The 22,239-nt window shown below is 32.8% G+C and overlaps 1 protein-coding gene across 1 annotated transcript in view; it reads right to left on the bottom strand.

Moving 5' to 3' along the window:
- The window catches only part of LOC127731039 (calcitonin receptor-like), an 82,443-nt gene that overhangs the window by 18,683 nt on the left and 41,521 nt on the right, over positions 1 to 22,239 (bottom strand). The window contains exons 3-7 of the mRNA XM_052239812.1: positions 9,202 to 9,312; positions 8,684 to 8,769; positions 6,892 to 7,004; positions 3,979 to 4,105; positions 676 to 829 (exon numbers count right to left, since the gene is read on the bottom strand). Coding sequence (XP_052095772.1) covers positions 676 to 829; positions 3,979 to 4,105; positions 6,892 to 7,004; positions 8,684 to 8,769; positions 9,202 to 9,312 — 591 coding nt within the window. The remainder of the gene's footprint in view (positions 1 to 675; positions 830 to 3,978; positions 4,106 to 6,891; positions 7,005 to 8,683; positions 8,770 to 9,201; positions 9,313 to 22,239) is intronic.

The following is a 22,239-nucleotide window of genomic DNA, read 5'->3' on the forward strand; positions in this document are numbered from 1 at the left end:
TTTCAACTATCCCGAGCCAATAGCCTGTCAGTCACTGGTTGTCGTTGGTTGCTGTCTGCTGTGGGTTTTATTTTTCGTTTGTAATTGTAACATGGATCGAGTCGTTGCATTTCTCATTTAAATTGTGTCGCACTACGTCATACCGGGACCTTTTGTAACTTACAGTGCGGTATGGACTTTTGCTCATTGTTGAAGGTCGTATGATGACCTATGGCTGTTACCCCAACCCCCATCGTCATTTATCCTCTTGTTGATAGTTGTCCTGATTGGCATTCAAACAACATTTTATTTTTTATAGTAATTCTGTACAGAAAAATCGCTTATATCTAAAATAAAATATAAGTTTATAAAAAAAGAACAAAAATAACAATAATAAACAATAATTTATTGTATCAAAGAAAAGTTATTTTAGTTGCTTGAAGCAATACTCAGAGTACTTAAACTATTGATATGATCATCCCGCCTTAATAAAAACCTGTTGTATGTGCCATTTTACTTGACCAGTTTGCATGTCGCGAACGACAGGTTATTGTCTACTCAAAAAGTACCTTTAAAGAATAGCAATAGCCGTGGAATATCAAATTCAGGGAGTTCGAAAATTATTTTAATAATTTTTTTAATATACATTGTACATCATGTCAGTTACGATTTCAGAGGAACCATTTAAAGACTTACCCCAGCCTATAACGGTACAGACAATAATGAGCCATTTTCCCGTAGTAAACGTTTTCACCATTATAGTGTGAAGATAAACACCTTCACAGAACATCCAGGCAAAATTACACACAACACAATATTGTGTAATAACGTGAAGCACAACACACCAAATCTGAAAAAAAACATCTGATATCCTCACGGAAGAAATTGATATATTAAAAAAAAAATAACGAACAAATGGTTTACTAAATATGGTATTCTCTATGATATGTCTTTTATTACATCTGTTGTTTGGTTGTTGCCACGATCCCTTTGACCCTATAACCCTATATATCGTAACGATCAACCAGTTCATGACGGCGTTCTTAAAACTTTCGAAACTTCAGCTTTACCTTCAAGAAATCATTTTGACTGAAATATTGATGAACAATGTCATTATCATTAATGTCTGGTCTAGGATTTAACTTTATATTGATTTGTCCGACTTTCGTTTTTGTCTGCATATTCCAAGCCCGCAAAGGTTACCATATAACCCTTACACAATATCAGCCGTTACAATTATGGTCATTTCTTAATTCTTTGTGAAGTAAAATTGTCATTTATTTAATATGACAATTAGTATCCCTAGTCAAAATATCACAAGTTCTGGTGTTTTCGGTTTTAATATTAGGGTTAATATAATGTTGTCCAAAATCAATAAAGTGTAGAATACCCTGTTTCTGCAATAACAAGGTCACGTGAGAGAATGATAAAATTGAGAATGGAAATGGGGAATGTGTCAAAGAGACAACAACCCGACCATAGAACAGACAACAGCAGAAGGTCACCAACAGGTCTTCAATGCAGCGAGAAATTCCCGCAACCGGAGGCGTCCTTCAGCTGGCCCCTAAACAAATATATATATACTAGTTCAGTGATAATGAACGCCATACTAAACTCCAAATTGTACACAAGAAACTAAAATTAAAAATAATACAAGACTAACAAAGGCTAGAGGCTCCTGACTCTGTTTCGGATTTTTATCTTATTGTGAAAGATTCGAGTTGTTTGTCGTATCTTGGTATAAGGACAGAGTGGAGTGATGCCCAATTCAGGCCTTTTCTGTATTAGACGACGTCAAAACCGATATTCCTGTTGATTTTCTTAATTTCATACATTCATATGTCACTTATCAGAACTGATGATGCCAGATACTTCCTTTCGAAATGGGAACATTAATTCCAATGCCTTTTGTGTGGAGTGTCCTCGTAGACTACTTTTGTTCTCGTTCTGAATATGTATGACTTGCGATGAGTATTCTAAAAACACATTTGACAGGTGATGAGTATTCTAAAAACACACATTTGACAGGTATTGGGTATTTTAGCAACTCTTGACAGGTGATGGGTATTCTTGTAACACTTGCCCGGTGATGGGCATTCTAGCAATACAATTGACAGGTATTGGGTTTTCTAGCAACAATTGACAGGTGATGGGTATTCTAGCAACACTTGACAGGTGATTGGTATTCTGGCAACACTTGACAGGTGATTGGTATTCTAGCAACACAATTGACAGGAGTTGGGTTTACCAGCAAAAATTGGCGGGTATTGATTTTTCTAGCAAAAATTTACAGGTGATTGGTATTCTAGTAACACTTGAAAGGAAATGGGTATTCTAGCAAGACTTGACAGGTGATTGGTATTCTAGCAACACTTGACAGGAAATGGGTATTCTAGCAACACTTGAAAGGCGATGGATAATCTAGATACCAATTGACAGGTGCTATGTATTTTAAAAACATATTTGACAGGTGATGGGATTTGATAAGTGTTCTGTTCTCTAAAAATAGAAAAACATGTGTCGTTCTCACAGACATTGGAATCATATGTTTGGTTTACTAATCAGGATCAGAAACGCGTTTTATTTTCCTGTTAAGGGAATTGAAACTCACATTACTAAAAATCATTAATGGGCCTACAATTCGAGTTTTTTTTTATATATTAATCAACACTATACACAGATATTGATAAAAGATTTGATTAAATAATATAAAGTCACATTTGATAAACATTGATAGGCCTCATGGGAATTCTAACAGAATTTGACGGTAACCTTACTACAGAAGGATCATTAGATGACCCAATAAATTGTGTTTTATAGGAGTTGGACCACTATTGATTTTCCTCTTTCTTTCTATATCAAAATAAAGTTTTAACGTTTTGTACAAAAAGCAAGAAACAAATCTTGAACTCTTTGTTTATAAAATTTATGCAATTCTGTTATACATTTGCCAATTTTAGTGCATTGTGTTGAGTTTTTATTAATGGTAAAGATTATGTTTGCCGCTTTGTAATTCTTTTTTATTGAAACTTTTGTAGATCTTATATTTGATGAGAATTTAACTGTTTACAGTTTCAACCTAGCTATTAAAGTTTTCGAGATAATTGACAAAATTGTAAAACATAGTTAACGAATAGTCATTTAAAGCCGATAGATCTTTTATGGCGCCTGACGATTAGGTCATGTTGACTCACTTGTACATCCTATCTTGCTGAAATTGTTAGCTTTCAAAAGTTTTTACGTATCTACTATAGTTTATATAGAAAAATGCAAAAAAGAAAAAAAAATGGTAAAATCATCACCCAGGGGCAATAACTCCTATAAATTGCCAGTTGACAGTTTCAGCTCTGTTGACATCACCCTGCGTTATAATCAATACATTAACTTGTATAAATACCGGCTGATCACTGAGTACATCACCATTCATTATAACCAATACATTAATTTGTATACATAACGGCTGATCATGGAGTACATCACCATTCATTATAACCAATACATTAATTTGTATACATAACGGCTGATCATGGAGTACATCACCATTCATTATAACAAATACATTAATTTGTATACATACCGGCTGATCATGGAGTACATCACCATTCATTATAACCAATACATTAATTTGTATACATACTGGCTGATTATGGAATACATCACCATTCATTATAACCAATACATTAATTTGTATACATACCGGCTGATCATGGAGTACATCACCATTCATTATAACCAATACATTAATTTGTATACATAACGGCTGATCATTGAGTACATCACCATTCATTATAACCAATACGTTAATTTGTATACATACCGGCTGATCATGGAATACATCACCATTCATTATAACCAAGACATTAATTTGTTCACATACCGGCTGATCATGGAGTAATTCACCATTCATTATAACCAATATATTATACAGGATATACATACCGGCTGATCATGGAGTACATCACCATTCATTATAACCAATACATTAATTTGTATACATACCGGTTGATCATGGAGTACATCACCATTCATTATAACCAATACATTATACAGGATATACATAATAGCAGTCAGTAAATAAGAAATGAACAGGTTTTTATGCAGGGTTATTCTGTCACAACGTAGTTGTCTGAAACGAAAATAAAAGACATAAGATATCAAGGGAACAATTAAAAATCAATACCCGAAATAAAACAGTCAATACCAGAGCAAAAAAAAACAGTTTACAAAACAGTACACATGAAATTAAAGACAGGTTAACACGAACCTCAGTGATTTTAAAATATTGTTTCTGTTGTAGTGACTTTGCAGTCAGTTTTTGTTTCATATTTTACTAAATTCAAGTGTGACATATTTTCCTTTGTTAAGAAACGTAATTTCTAATTCCCTTTGAAGACACAACCAGCCAATTTGCTAGCCTATTATTACACAAGTGTTTTAAATAATTTGTAAAAAATAACAAGAAAATCTGCTGATTATGAATGGAATAAAAATAACACTATATAAGTTTGGTACGTCTGAAGCTAATGTTTAAACCCAAAGATTCAAACCAAAGGATGTTTAAATAGTCTTGACAAATAAACTTAAACCATTAAGATATTGCATTATACTTTTACTGAAACCATTAAGATATTGCATTATACTTTTACTGAAACCATTAAGATATTGCATTATACATTTACTGAAGCCATTAAGATATTGCATTATACTTTTATTGAAACCATTAAGATATTGCATTATACATTTACTGAAACCATTAAGATATTGCATTATACTTTTACAGTAGTAATCGTTTCTTTTTCTCATATCCCAATTAGATTAATTTAAGCTGTAACCAAATTTAGAAAGCAGTTCATTAAATTATTGCCCATCTTCTTCAACTCATTACGGTACTCCATCTTAATAAGATGTCATAAAGAGGATGGCTTGCTAATTGTTTTTGTTGAGTTGATTTCCATTTTATGTGACATTTAGTATGAGGAGACATCTATACTGATGAAAAAGATAATTAACAGGCTAATTGATTCCTAGATAATTAGAAATAATACAACTTGGAATCTTTGGTACCTACGGAGATTAAGGTCAACACAAGTGACTATTATTCAAGAAATTAAAAATAAATAGGCAGATCAAATGAAAATGATGGGAAATTGTAAAATGAAAACCAGCAACAAGGGATAGAAAAAATGATTTTTGTGATCACGTAGAATCATTAGGAGACAATCACATCTATCTTCTACTTTTTAACGTCTATTTGACAGTGGAAACAACATATGTATTGGTAACTTGCAAATGGATGAGGGACATGTGATGGAAAAGTCAAACGTCTTGATATGTTTTATATAAACACGCTTTCTGTTACTAGTAATTTAAAGCATTCAAATAAATTCTCTTTGATTTGTTTTTACATGCTTTCAGAGTCCAACAATCATTGCTGCAAGCCCATTTGTTTATTATAATATTTACACAGTAAACAATTATAGGTAGCAATAACGGAGGGAAGGGGGCACGTGGCAACTTGAATAAAATGAAGTATCGAAGAAATATATAATACTTTAGACTTGTTATGGTTATGTTAGGTTGAATCCGTAATTTCTATTCATTTGTCGTTACTACTTATGATACCACTATGGCATCAATTAACTGACCGAAAGTACAAAATCTAGTTCCTTTAATGTGCTATCTTGGATAGTCGTTTTGTGCATGCTTGACCGGGTTTCATCAGAATATAACTGACCCATTTTAGTTATGGAATTGCTAATTAAAAGGTAAAAGTGTTATTTGGAAACGTCTTTATTAAAACGTCCAATTATGAAACAAATATTCTTACATTTCATAAATGAATGATTTCTTAGCGGTCTGTACTCTGAAGTTTGATGTAATTATGTAACATATGACATTCAGATTGCTTTCCTACAGATCTGAATTCCAACAACAAGTATATACATAAAATTGAAATGTTCTGGTTTTTCGTCAGAGTTCATTGCTGTTGTGTTTTGTGTTTTCATTATGTAATTTGTTCTCTTTACTGAGTTGTTATGATGTTTTACGGCATTAAGATATGTTCTCATACTGAGTTGTTAGGATGTTTAACGGCATTGATATTTGTTCTCATACTGAATTGTTAGGATGTTTCACAGCAGAGACGTTTGTCATCTTTCCTGTGTTGTTTGGATGTGTCACAACATAGAGATTATTCTCTTAACTGAGTTGTTTTGATGATTCACGGCAGAGAAGTTTTTTATCTTTACGGAGTTGTTTTGATGTTTCACAGCAGAGATTTGGTCTCTTCACTGTAGTGTTTGGATGTTTCACATCAAAACGATTTTGTTTCTTAGCTGGGTTGCTTGGATGTTTCACAGAGAAAGGTTCTGCTTCTTAACTGAGCTGTCTGAATGTTTCACAGCAGAGAGGTGTGTTTTCTTCATTGAGTTGTTTTTGGTGTTTCACAACAGCGAGGTTTGTTCTCTTAACTGAGCTGTTTGGATGATGAATGAACAGACAGATGTCAATACATTATATCCAGCTATAAAATGACTGTTGTTTAAGAGGTTTTTGAATAAATTAAACAGAAGCTATCTTAAATCTGCTTTCAATACAAAACTATCCAAATATGAAAAAAAAAACAAAGTTATGATTAACAGAATTGAGAATGGAAACGGGGAATATGTCAGAGAGACAAAAACCCGACCAAAGAGCAGAAAACAGCCGAAGGCCACAATGGGTCTTCAACGCAGCGAGAAAATCCCGCGACCGGAGACGGGCTTCAGCTGGCCCCTAAACCACTGACGTGTTTCCTGATTTGATTAGATTTATACATATTTTGCTTTTTTAAGGATATAGGGGGTCCTTGAATGAAAAATATTGTTCTGAGGCTTAGGTTATATAAAATATTTATATCATAGGACTACTTGCCTGAATTTGAAAAATATAAACAATGATATCACCAACAAGGTAATAGATATAGAGAATCCAACCAGTGATATGTATATATGACGAAAAGCATTCAACACTTCTTTGTTCATATCCTGCAATAAAAGAAAAAAAAATTCTCAATATAGAACATATCTATATAAAAAGTATACGTTTCCGAATTCTATTGTATGAAAATGTGTCTTTATACAAATGTTATGCTGATCATGGTTCATCATTGGTAACTGTCAAATTGAAGTGCAGATACACTATAATTCATTTAATTGGATTTTTTAATAGCAACAAAATATATATGGTGAATGAATATAAAATAAGTGTTTAAAAGAAATGTCTAGATTTCAGTACTTTTAATCAAATCTTCTAGTGCTACCAATCTTTTTGTTTTTGTTTATAAAGTTACAGCTATTTTATGTATAACCATGCTTCATATTTGTTTTTCGTTCATTGTTTTGTACATAAATTAGGCCGTTAGTTTTCTCGTTTGAATTGTTTTATATTTGTCATTTCTGAGCCTATGCGGTATGGGCTTTGCTCATTGTTAAAGGCTGTACGGTGACCTATAATTGTAAATTTCTGTTTCATTTGGTCTATTGTGGAGAGTTGTCTCATTGGCAATAATACCACACTTCTTTTTATATTTAACTGAAAGCAGTCAAATATTATTGAATAAGGTGAATTATTAAAATACGACATTAAGCTATACAACGATAGATATCTAATAAAATAATTATTGTATTATTTAATGTTAAACTTTGATAACAATTTGATAATATAGTAACAGATTGTCTGAAATTTCATTCCTAAAATCGAACGAAAATCATTCCTAAGTAAGCGAGTAATTACATGTATTAGTATTGAGACAAACTGCCTCTATTTCTCTGGTCATTCAACATTCCATATAATTACATGTATTAGTATTGAGACAAATCTCCTCTACTTCTTTGGTCATTCGACATTTCATATAATTACGGGTATTAGTATTGAGACAAACCTCCTACATTTTTCTGGTCGATCGACATTCCATATAATTACATGTATTAGTATTGAGACAAACCTCCTCTCTATCTTTGGTCATTCGACATTCCATATAATTACATGTATTAGTACTGAGACAAACCTCCTCTCTTTCTTTGGTCATTCGACATTCCATATAATTACATGTATTAGTATTCAGACAAACCTTCTCTATTTCTCAGGTCGTTCGACATTCCATATAATAACATGTATTAGTATTGAGACAAACCTTCTCTATTTCTCTTGTTATTCGACACAAACCTATTTCTCTGGTCGTTCGATATCCCATATAATTACATGTATTAGTATCGAGACAAACCTCCTCTATTTCTCTGATCATTCAACATTCCATTTAACTACATGTATTACTATTGAGACAAACCTCCTCTCGTTCTTTGGTCATTCGACATTCCATATAATTACATGTATTAGTATTGAGACAAACCTCCTCTATTTCTTTGGTCATTCGACATTCCATATAATTACATGTATTAGTACTGAGACAAACCTCCTCTCTTTCTTTGGTCATTCGACATTCCATATAATTACATGTATTAGTATTCAGACAAACCTCCTCTATTTCTCAGGTCGTTCGACATTCCATATAATAACATGTATTAGTATTGAGACAAACCTTCTCTATTTCTCTGATCATTCAACATTCCATTTAACTACATGTATTACTATTGAGACAAACCTCCTCTCTTTCTTTGGTCATTCGACATTCCATATAATTACATGTATTAGTATTGAGACAAACCTCCTCTATTTCTTTGGTCATTCGACATTCCATATAGTTAGCACGTTCCCATGTACCATTTTCTGAACAATTTTTATGTGCTATTTCTGTAAATAAAAAAAAAAGGAAATAAAACAACACCTTATAAATTCCATGCGTCCGAAGCGCTTTTCAGGAATTACCTTCATCAGGAACGCTCAAATAAAATTGAGAATGGAAATGGAGAATGTGTCAAAGAGACAACAACCCGACGGAAGAGTAAAAAGGACCTAGAAAAATAGCATATAACGTATAAAAAAAACAATCACACACAATTCATCGAGTAGGGTCACGAACAAGCAATAACAAACATTAACAGCACTTTCCTAATTCTAATTCAATTTCATAAATACTATAGACGTAAATAATTGTGTATATGAAATATCCTATGACTGTCAGGAAAGCAGATTTGTTAAATCACATTTATCGTCTGTTGTGCATCTACTGTTAAACAAGTATCCTTGTATCATTGTATGACAAATAACTTTATTTTTCTGTACCTTTTGTGTTAAAGCCTGGAAGAGAAGGGCATTGTTTAATCATTACTGTCCCCGCTTTCGTAAAATTCCAACAGCCGAGGAAGTCCGATGTAGTATTACAATATAGATCTCCTGAAAATATAAAACAGAATCAAGTTTCTTCATATACTGTGGATTCATTATTATTCGTTGGATACCAATTTTCGTGGGTTTCGTGGGTACAGGTGAACCACGAATTCAAATGTTCAATGAATTACAAATGTTAATTTGGCTTTGTATGCAGAGATTGGCAAAACCACGAAATCAAATATCCACGAAAATGCAAGTGTTCCTCAATCCACGAAAATTGATACCCACGAAAATAAATGAATCCACAGTATATATATATAAGATTTAATTGTGTTATACTATTGCATGTTGTCTATGGATGGTTTGCTTCAATTCCTGAATTTTGCCTTAAAGTCTGCCTTTCTTTGAAAGATTTTTTGCAGATTTTCTTAGTGGTTTTTCTCTTCTTTTTTTTACCTTTTCAAACAACCAGAAAAAAAATTCAAGAAATACAAAGGCATGTAATCTATTTAATAACATATTCCTCTTTTTCTTTTAAATGGTGATACTAAGGTGGTAAGAACAATTACCTTTCAAATGAACAAGTTTCAATGAGGGATCATAATGACACAAAATCTCATGACTCTAGCTAACTTTTTTGTAATTATGAAAATTAAAAAAAAAGTCTAACGAAGAAGACCTGCATTAGGGGTCATCGCGTTCTTCTTTGCTGTGTTAGTTTATGAATAGTGTAAGTGCTGTTCTGTAAAGTGTGGGGAAGATGGACTGGAAATACAGATTGCCACTTCAAACATACATACAGTATTCCGAGTAGTTATTGAAATGTTGCCTTGCGAAAGGTCACCTAATAACGCCCCAAAGAACAATGGTAAGGATTCTTTCAAGGAAAGAGAGCAAGACACTTTTTTTCAACCAATTCAGGTTTCAAATTTGATTTTTGTTTAGGGTTCTTATATCACTAATTTCAAGTTTTAAATATAGACTAGAAAGAAGGGATGGCTAATGTGACGATGGTTCAAATCCAGTTTAGGGCCCAAAAGCTATGTAAGAACATGTTATGAAAGTTTAAAGTCACATCAATAATTAGCGCATAAGATCATCTGACAACATAAAATTGGACGTACTTTAACTGTTGAATTCTTACACTATTCAAAACCACTTTTGATACCTCTTCGAAGGGACCGGTTTATATACATATTACTTTTACATAAACGTCTTATTTATCAATACCACAAGCCTTCGTCTATATTGTCCAGGCTTCAAAATACTAAATGCACATTTGTTTCTGTTTTCTGATTTTAGGAAACACAAGATATAAATGCAGCACCTAATCTTTTATTGGCATACATGTATATGGACAGGATCGAATCACGTTATTTTGACATATATGGACAGGATCAAATCACGTTATTGAATTCTGTACTGTTTTTTTTTTTAATTCTGCTTCTCTTTTTATAAATGTTGACTGTTATGAAAAACTCTTAAGGCTACTGGCTCTGACATAACCATTCACACAAACTAAAACAAATTGTCATTCATTGATACCGACCGGAAGTTGAAACGAACATGACCTTAACCTTGACTTCTGGTTGTCAGCTTCACTCATATTCAGATAATTAATTTGCTTCTGGTCAGTGTGTAAGCAATAAAGACTTCCCGCATTGACATGGTCATTACAAATAGTTGGTATTAGTTTATTACCCGACACTGCATCTAACGATAACCTTAATTCATACCGACAGTAATTGAAACAAACATACTGAAGAGATAATAGAAGTACGAAATACATCTATTCTTCATGAAAATAGATAAATTAGTAAATACAATCAATTTTGATAAACAATAAAAAATTAAGGTTTCACTATCTTTTCAAAATGTTTCAATATGTTGCAAAGGTCATCTTTATGTGAAAAGCTTTTAGATAACAACATTTAATCACATATAATTTAGAGTATGGACAATGTAAGTAGTGTTTCTCGTTTCTCGTTTTTTATATAGATTAGTCCGTTGGTTTTCCCGTTTGAATGGTTTTACACTAGTAATTTTTTGGGTCCCTTTATAGCTTACTGTTCGGTATGAGCCAGGGCTCCGTGTTGAAGACCGTACTGTGACCTATAATGGTTTACTTTTATAAATTTTTACTTGGATGGAGAGTTGTCTCATTGGCACTCATACCACATCTTCTTATATCTAATGACTACAAATAAGGAAGCAGAAGCCTCCATGTTCCGGATTATAAGGACCACCGGCTTCGTTTTTGTTTCTTACCTCTTTGAAATTTGAGTTACGAAAATAAAGAGAATTGGTATGATTGCCACTGCGACAACTATCCACCAAAGTTTAAATGTGAAGTGGATGTTAGCAATCAACAATGAAAAAACCCAAACCGTATAGTCGGCTATAAAACTGCCCCGACATAAAAAAAATTATGAAACAATCCAATTGAGAAAACTAACAACCAAGTTTATTACAAAACGATTTACGAAAAAAAAATATGTCAGACATGAACAAACGACAACCACTGAACTACAGGCTCCTGACTTGGGACAGGCAAGAATGTGGCAGGGTTATACAGGTTTGAAGTTGCCAACCGTCCCCCTAACTTGGAACAGTGGTGTAACAGTACAACATAAGAACAAACAACAGTTAAAAAGGGATTAACTCATCATATTGATACAAAGCAGAAAAACATTCCCCATTTCCATTCTCAATTTAATCTAACAAATACCGTTCGATTTTGCATGTGTGCTCTTTAAACGTGAATTCTAAACATTTATAGACTACTTCTAAGATTGTTAATTGAAAGTACCTCTTGAATTCAGAATAGTACACTTATAAATTAATTTTAATTAATATTTGATATTCAGATGAAGTTTGACTAATTCAAAATACATACAGACTTAAATGAACTTCCGTTATACGGCACAGTTATGTATACATAATGTTCCTTGTTCATAGCGTATTGATCCTAGAAATCAAAATGTTTCATCTTCAAATACCAATGATAATGCACATTAACTCTCTCTTGGTACATCAAACGTTCGTTCTCGCGTTTGAAGATTTTTAGTGGTAATCATTTTACAATCCCTAATTTAATCTTTTCCTTTACTATTGTCAATATATTTAACGATGGTAATGTTCCATAGTCACTATCTGTGAATTACATATTTCTCTGTTAGATATACACGCAGTAACTGTTGCACTGACGTCTCAGATATCAATGAAAATAATGTGCTCATTTATAAAAAGTTAAATAACAAAAAAAAGGAAATTCAATACGGAAAGTCCCTTAATAGATGGCAAAATCTAAACCTCAAACCCATCAAACGAATGGAAAATAACTGTCATATTCTGGACTTGGTACAGACAATTCCTTATGTAGAAAATGGTGGCTTAAACCTGGTTTTATAGCTAGCTAAACCTCTCACTTGTATGACAGTCGCATAGAATTTAATTATATTGACAGCAATATGTGAGCAAAACAAAGACATAATAGGTAAAAACACCTTAACGATCGGAATAAAAATGTCATGATAAGATTGTAAATTATTTTTAGATATAGGCATGTATTAGTAAGGTAGAGTTTAACGTCAAGGATTTAATATAAAAAGTATTTCAAATCCATCTTTTATTATGGTTATATCATTCATAAAATAAACCATACGAAGTCTTTTGTTTTGCCATTTTTTAAAATTAAAGGTGAGGAGTATACGAAGATGAAACAGCAATGTAAAAAATTCGAAGCAAGCAGTTTGCGTCATCATGATGTTAGACATGCATAATCTCGAGAAAGTTTTCGATTAGTGATATTGAAATTTATTTTTGAAAGCATTATTAATTTAATCATATCATGAAAGCAAATTCAATTCCACATTAGACAGAGTAAAACAGAACATTAAACTGTAGGAACTTCATGTCGAGATTATCAATCTGACTGTTCGTGCAATGTAGATATAAATTACGAAAATATTTCAAAAACACAAACTGTAAAAACAAGACACATAATCACCTCTTTCTGTCACTATTTATTCTGTTTTTTATAACTCTTATTATTGATGTTTTATGATGTTTGTTTGTGGAACGTGCAGTTAGGTGACTAATTATTTGGATAATACCTGCTGTATATGCAAGAAAAAGGTGTATATATGCTGCGGTTGCTTTATTTATGTCGGACTGCCACACAAACAGCCTTTGAACGCTTAAACAACAAAAAAAAAACATCAACAGAAAGCATTGAAAACTCAGATAACACACCTTCGTTCACAATATACATTGCACATCTGGACAAACACACCGTGTAACACAGAAAGAGTCGAACATTGTGATAAAACTCCTTGGTCCATAGAAAGCACGTTACTAATATGTCACAGCCCAAAGAAAACATTTAGTATTGAGGCAAACATGACAATAGATTCTTTATCACGAAGGAAAACATATTTTTTTACAAATTCAAGCCAAATCTAAGGACAACAAATATTTTTCCAACAGATATCAACAAATTTCACTGTTATGTCAATTCTGTCAATATTTACAGTCACAATTTATTTTACAAATAAACTGGCTTATATTAAACATTGTCTCCATCAAATAGAAAAAAAAAACTTCAATAAAATATCGCAGGCCAATACAAAACAAAATATACATTAGATATAAATAAAGGATATGTGGAATATTCGTCAACGACAAAAAAAATATTTAGAGGTCGACAATAGACAAGTGCATATGTCAAGACAAGAAAATAGTATACATCTAATAAGGACTATGCTGAGGTTGTGAGTTTAAATCTCGCACGTGGTAGGTACGTTCGACTCCAATCTTAATTGACTAGGAATGTCAGTTTTCCTGACGAAGGTCGGTGGTTCTCTCCGGGCACTCCGGTTTCCTCCACCAATAAAAACTGACCGCCAGGAAATAACATGATAGTGCTGAATGTGGCGTTAAAATACCAATCAATCAATCAATCTTGGTGGAAAAAATATTTGAGTCCGTTTACAATAGAAATTTATATTGACCATAATTAAGTGTATGTATGGAAAATTGATTTTGTACACTATATATTTTATACAGAAATAAACGAGTGATAAATACTTAGTAATGAAGCACAGCTTGTCCACTAATCGTTACAAGCTTATACATTGAAATATTTATATTTAACCGATTTTCAGGTCAGACAGAATTTGACCCATCCAAATATTACAAAACATTAACAAATATAACACTCAAAAATATTCATTTTGTATACACTTTTTTAAGCCTGTCGTCAATAGGATTTGCAAACCTTAAAATCAATTTCGTATACTAACCGTAAATAATTCTTCTTTAACGCAATAGAACCTTACTTGCATATCTATTTGCATTCATTAACAGAAGCTGATTACTCAAGTAGAATGTTGTACTACTAAGAAACTTCACTTTTGGTCTGCTGAACTTAATCTTGAAGATTCAAGAATAAATACCAAAACTTTTACCAGAAATGTAATGGTACGTTTACCTTATTGTCCTAACTGTGTTCATCAGATAGGTCTTTATATGTCAAAAGACTTGGAAACTTAAGTGAAATAAATTTATAAAATACATGTACCAAATTAACCAATTGGACTGGAATATCGAATAAATAGGTTCAGAGGTGAATTTTAAAATAAAATGCTGATCTTTTAATGAGACCTACCTATCAAGCTACTACTAACTGTTGATAGTTGCTTCCTATATCATAAGTCTAGTGGAAAATATTACATGATATTCAGAACGAGAACATAATAAATCAATTAGGTATATTTGTAATTCGAAATGGGTCAACCGGGATGAAGCAAGAAAAATGTGGACGACTGTTAATGTAAAGCAAATGTATGTTAGCTAGGGGCAGTATTTTATTGTTTGTTTGTTGGTTGTTTGGTGTCTAACGTCTTTTTTAGCAACCTTGGCTTTACCATGGCGGCAACCTTTTATTGGCGAAGGAAACCGGAATGTCCGGAGAGAACCACCGACCTTCGTCAGGAAAACTAGCAATCCTTGTCATTTAAGACCGAAGCATAACGGGGTTCGAACGCACAATTTAAGAGTTTACAGGCTTTTTATCACTGTAGATAAACTATGCATACCACTCAGCCACCGAGGCAACCGGGTAGTACTTTGCCTAAAGTTACACAGGGACTTCGTATAGCCACCGAGGCAACCGGGTAGTACTTTACCTAAAGTTACACATGGACTTCGTATAGCCACCGAGGCAACCGGGTAGTACTTTACCTAAAGTTACACATGGACTTCGTAGAGCCACCGAGGCAACCGGGTAGTACTTTACCTAAAGTTACACATGGACTTCGTATAGCCACCGAGGCAACCGGGTAGTACTTTACCTAAAGTTACACATGGACTTCGTATAGCCACCGAGGTAACCGGGTAGTACTTTACCTAAAGTTACACATGGACTTCGTATAGCCACCGAGGCAACCGGGTAGTACTTTACCTAAAGTTACACATGGACTTCGTATAGCCACCGAGGTAACCGGGTTGTACTTTACCTAAAGTTACACATGGACTTCGTATTTGTTTTTCGTCTTTTTGTTTTGTTCATAAATCAGGCCATTAGTTTTCTTATTAAAATTGGTTTAAGTTTGTAATTTCGGAGCCTTTTATAGCTTGCTATGCGGTATGTGTTTTGCTCATTGTTGAAGGCCGTACGGTAACCTATAGTTGTTAACTTCTATTTCATCGGGTCTTTGGTGGAGTGTTGTCTCATTGGCAATCATACCGAATCCTCTTATTTTTATATCCTCAAAACAAAGAGTTATTACAAGAGTTATCTTAATTGCAGAAAGCGATTAAAATCAACTTACATGAGTCATAGGGTTTAACGTCACTATTTTGACCGGAAATGGCTGTGTATTGATTTATTCCTAAGATCAAAACAGACGACGGTTTATAATGCATGACAGCAGAAGTTCAGCTAATCATATTTTCCAGTAAACTGTTGAGTTATCGGTAATTCCAAACGTTTAAATATAGGGATAAAAAGATTGTATGGTTTTAAAGGCTACGACTATTTCTACTGAAGAACAAAAAAGTGGCCTACTATTGAATTAGATATATTATTCAATACTAGAAATTAACTGATATATAATGCCTTAATTGATAGCTTCAGTTTGACTAGAAACTTTGGAATTAGCTCTTACTGAAAAATTTACTACTACAATATATATTCTGCTTCAATAAGAGATTAGATAATTTATCACTTTTATCTTTCATTATAACATAACTAATCTTATTTGTTATAAAGAAAATAAATTATAGAAGTTAGATTTGTCTTCAACTGCAAACAAAAAATAAAAGAATCCTATTTATCTTTCATTTTAGATAATTTGATGGATCATCATTAGACGTTGTTTTTCTTAACAGAAAGAGTGTAAAGAACGACATTTATTCAAAACAGAACAGAAAATGGTGCCAAGATAAAAAACAAAGTTATCTCGGGAAACATTTTTGATTTCACTTGATTATATATAAAGTATTCTTTTATTAAGCAGTTAGAGAAACGAATTTATCTAATTCTATAAAAAAAAGAAAATGTGGGATGAAGCCGATAAAACATTGACACAATATCAGAACAACCTATGTTTGTTCAAGTAGTATATAAGGAGGGTACATAGTTCCAGCGGAAGGAATATTTAATGAGTAAATCGGTATTACTGAGTAAATCGGTATGAATTATGATTAAATAGTTCATTAAAGTAGGACGACATGTTGGATCTTTTTTATGACTGTGTAAAACTTTGTGTTATATATATTGGTCGGCAGGTCGGCAGGTCGGCACCTATTAAATATTAATATACACTATTTATATTTAATGGTCGGCAGGTCGGCACTTATTAAAAATTTGGAAAATATGTTTTTATGACATAGTAATACCTTTATGTTTAGTGGTCGGCAGGTCGGCAGGTCGGCACTTTTAGAAAATATGTATTGTCTACAAATGAAGTCGGCATTTATAAAATAGTAGTGTACTACATTATATATATATACATAGATGAATAAGTGCCGACTGCCGACCTGCCGACCTTACTTTTAAGCATACATAGATGAATAAGTGACGACTGCCGACCTGCCGACATTACTTGTTAGCAAACATAGATGAATAAGTGCCAACTGCCGACCTTACTTTTAAGCATACATAGACGAATAAGTGCCGACTGCCGACCTGCCGTCCTTACTATTTTATAGTAAACATTTACCAATAAGTGCCGACTGCCGACCTGCCGACCTTACTATTTTATAGTAAACATTTACCAATAAGTGCCGACTGCCGACCTGCCGACCTTAGTATTTTAGTAAACATTTACTAGTAAGTGCCGACTGCCGACCTGCCGACCTTAATTTTTAGTAAACATATACTCACTAATAATTGCCGACTGCCGACCTGCCGACCTTACTTTATAGGGAACATTTACTCACTTATAAGTGCAGACTGCCGACTGCCGACTGCCTACCTTATTATTAAATATACATTGAAGTGCCGACTGCCGACTGCCGACCTCACTACTAGAACAACTTCAACGTTATTTGAAAACATTTAGTAAGATTTCAAAATAACTTTGCGCGTATGATTTTCTATTTTTTGAGCGTATGAATATATTTTTAACCGGGACTATTTGTCCCTATATCCTACTTGAGCCCTTTTTATTGGCTATCCTATAGCTGTGCCTCTTCTGTTCACTAAAGTAACACAAGTTCGTTCGTTCTCTGAACTCGCTATCCTCTTAAGCCGTTCTCCTGTTGTTAAATACATTACACGTATTCGTTCATTCAATACAGGCGTTCTTCTGTTGTTCACTACAGTAACTGGTGTTTGTTCTTTTAGTTGGCAATCTTTCAGCCGTAATTCTATTGTTTACTACAGTAACTGGTGTGTGTTCTTTTAGTTGGCAATCTTTAAGCCGAACTGCTGTTGTTCACTATATATTAAGAAATGAGCCGAGGCCTTATACAATAAGATGTTTTGCATCAAGATTTGTCATACAACGATTTTATTGTTGTTATACAAAGATTTTAGTGTTGTTATACAAAGATGTTATTGTGAATAAAATATCTTTTTAGACCTTTACTCATTCCGTATTTTGACAAAAACTAAAAGTAAAATGACATTCTTTGGTCAAATATAGCATAGTCAAACTTAAGTGACTTGTCTGCCCTAAAGCGTTCACATTATGTCAGCCTTATTATTTTATCAATAAACTCACTCAATGCTGAAAGGCTTGATGAAATTAACTAAATAAGTCAAAAGTTTTGCTCTTATCATACCCCCTCCTTTTGTAACAGCAATTCTTTTTAATCACAATCTGTTGTTGATTTATTGATTTGAAGAGTAACCTTTTTATAATGTAATCAATGATGTTGAATCATTAGGTGAGAGAAAACTGTCTCAAGTCGTGTTTCTTTGTCAGGAAGTACTATTTATTATTATTATATAGATTGAAACTGAAATACACCTAAGACAAATAGTCTGTAATGAAGAAACAAAATTAAGACAATGCTTTGTAAATGTAAATGTAGTTTACAATTAGAAAAAGAATGGTAGGGAGAGTGAGATCTCTCCTAAAACAGCGATAGAAATATAAATGATCTTTTCTTCCGCTATGCTATAAAGCTGAAGAACCTGTCCCACTAATTCATTAACTAATGACCCCGCCATTTTGAAATATTAAAAGATAGAAAAATGATTTTACGTAAACAATGTATCCACAAAATAAACTGCCATATCATCGGTCTTCCAATCCTATCACTATTTACAAAACAATTAACATGGCGAGTTACCGGATACCATATCGATGAAACATTAAGTTAAATCTGATAAAAAAAATATACATCATTCAAGTGTCCATAAACAACAGATGTCTTCTTATAATCAAAGCATTGTTATATATATATATATATATATATATTATTGATTAAAGTTTCATAACTGCGCTGAAAATATAAATTCAGTAATTGACATTAGCCCTAACTGGTATAATCCAATTGCAATAAAAAAAAGTTATAGCCGTTTCAAATGCAATAAAACTTCTTCATTGCAATAATGAACAGAAGTTAAAAACGCTTAGCAATACTAAATATACAGGCATGCGTACAAACGAATTTCGATTGAACAAATACACTCTGTATTTCAAACAGACTACCATATCTTCCAGAAAAGGCTGTTCGTGTTTTCAGATTTGAGTTTGTTTAACCACTCCGGTGATTGTGTACAACTATATAGAAATTTGGTAAACAAACTTAATTCCAAATCTTACCAAAAACATATATGAATACACTAAGCAAGATTGATATCAGGTGCAGAAAACTGCGGCTGCGTTTTTTTTTTTAGAATAGACAGTGCATGTTAAGTTTCATAAACAAAAATCGCATACTGGAATGAAAAATTCACATTCATGTCCATTTCAAAAACATCTATGAATATTAAGTATTTCTCGATAAGAGGAGTGGTTTTTGAATCAGCTATATTTAATCAGTACAACCTTAACAAAGTATGATAGATTAACCCTATTCCTGTTTTTTATGATAAAAGTATTAATAATGCAAACAAACAGTTGTCGTATTGATCTTTTGTTTTAATCTTAATAACTTTATCGAATTGATTTGCCAGTTTACACTTTAAAAACGAATTATAAAAAATATCGTGGCTGTTTTCGTTCTTTCTTGAGGTTTGTGGACAAAGTAGACAATTCAAGAAGGGAAGATATTGGCCCTAGATTCAGTGAAATTTGATTCCAGTAATATATTAAACATTTAAAGACAAAATATGTAAACATATCTTGACAAATATAAAACCAACAGGCTCTGACACATTATAACACTTATTATGTGCACTCCGATGAAAATCCTAATTTTTACCATATTTTGTTTTGCTAAATAACATCACTTTTTCTTCAAACGACATATGCCATATGCAAGGACAACCATGACATTTTGTTATGATGAGTATGTGCCCATATACATCGATTTATTTGTGTTGGAGTGTGTAGCCAATAGTTTGTCAAATAGAAATTATAAATCATTTATGAATAAAAACCGACAATCTGGTTAAAAACTTATGAAATATCATTCATTGGAAGCTGTCAAAATTCCTAAAACGAACAACCCTTACTAAATTCTTTCATAGATACAAAGATTTTAGTTTGAAAGTTTGGCTGTACCTTTACCGTGATGTTGTTTACCGATCCCGGAAATTTAGATACGATCCCGGTAAACTTATCAATCCTTTAAATAAACTTATTCTAAATGGTTACCAATTCAACCCTTAATTAGATCTTTAAATATTGTTTTTATTGGAATAGATATTGGTTTTGTTATCAGTAAATTAAAACCATACTAAATATTATTGTTAAAGAAATAAGGCAGTGGCTATTCATCCGGCTGGACGAATAGATACTCCGTATAATGTAGGCAGTGGCTATTCGTCCGGCTAGCCGGACGAATAGAAAAAAATGTCTATTCGTCCGGTCATCCTGAAGAATAGCTTTTCTCTGCTGTTATGCTATTATTCCGGCCATACATGACCAAGAATAATGAATATGCGTTGGGTAAGAAGTTATTGTAGCATCCAATTGAGAATGTAGTGGCAAATAATTTCCTTCAATGCAAACATTGGAACTATAACTCATGTGTTGCACATTCTCCGCGCGCACGTTACTGATTATAAACTCAAGATAAAACATTATTGAAAATAGTAATAATGAAGAAAAAAATTAAAACAGAATTATCATGGGAATAAACTCCTTACGTACCAACTTTGATTGATTTTTCTACTGACTTCTATGGAACAAGCCGATTCCCCGTTAATATAAAAAAAACTTGTCAAATGAGACCAAAAGAAGAATATTAACATCAATTGATATGCAACAAATACACTTCTGAATTAAAGTCACGTTGCTATTAATTGTACAAAAAAGTTTCCATTCACTAAAACAAATAAAAATGCAAATAAATTTTCTTCATAGTGATTTATTTTTCATTTTAAGGGGAAAAGGGGGCAACAATGCCTCTCCTCTTTTAATATTCTTCCTATTAATTTCCTGCAAGGTTAGGAATCCACTGATTTATAGCTTCAATGGGCATGTATGATTCCTAAAGAAGATCCTGAATTTATCATTTCCTTGAAGTTTGGTTCCACTGAATGAAGTCGTCAAATAATTTTGCAAGATTTTTTATTCAAAATGTGCCTTGTTTTTCAACACAAAGAAATCAGAGAAAGGGGAAGGCACATGTTAAATTGTCCCAAAAGAAAGGCTGTGTTTATGATAGTAAAAAAATGTGTATTGAGAAAATAAATAAAACATAATGAAATAATCAAAGAGCTGATTGCTCTGAGGTGGAAAAAGATGCATAAAAGGTAACTTGAATTAAAATAAAAGCAGCCCCCACCAACCCAGCCTGCTTTGTCCCATTATTGCTTTCGACGTATTTTTTTCTTCCAAAAATAATAATACTCATAACTCAACCAAAAACTCACTATACTTAAAATAAAAATCTGCAAATACTGTTGATTCAAATTAAATTTTCTATAACTAAATTCCATACATTCGTCTCAGCATGGTCAACTTGATGCTTTGCAATTTCGCCAAGCAATTAAACCAGTAATTGATTTGGTTTCACTTGAAAGTTTTCTGTAAAAGGCAGATAGTTAACTTTAAAAAAAACTGGCCACCAAGATTTTAGTCAACTTTGCTTAAACTAGGATTTTTCATTATAAACATATATTTAAAAATTCTAAATATATACAATGCAGATATGTGTCAGGCCAAGGATTGACTGGTCATGACAGGTGGTGACCTTGCTATGTTATAGCGATAATTTAGAGTCATGCGCACACGTGAATCTGCTGGTGTTTTACACATCAAACGATGCACCGTCAGTCGACAGAATCACGTGTGCGCTTGACTCTTTTAGCATTTCAAACCCGTTCATTTAAAGTGCTTGACCCATATATATCATATTTGTTTT

Source organism: Mytilus californianus, unplaced genomic scaffold (assembly GCF_021869535.1).
Source record: "Mytilus californianus isolate M0D057914Y unplaced genomic scaffold, xbMytCali1.0.p SCAF_2, whole genome shotgun sequence".
In the NCBI taxonomy this organism is placed as follows: domain Eukaryota; kingdom Metazoa; phylum Mollusca; class Bivalvia; order Mytilida; family Mytilidae; genus Mytilus; species Mytilus californianus.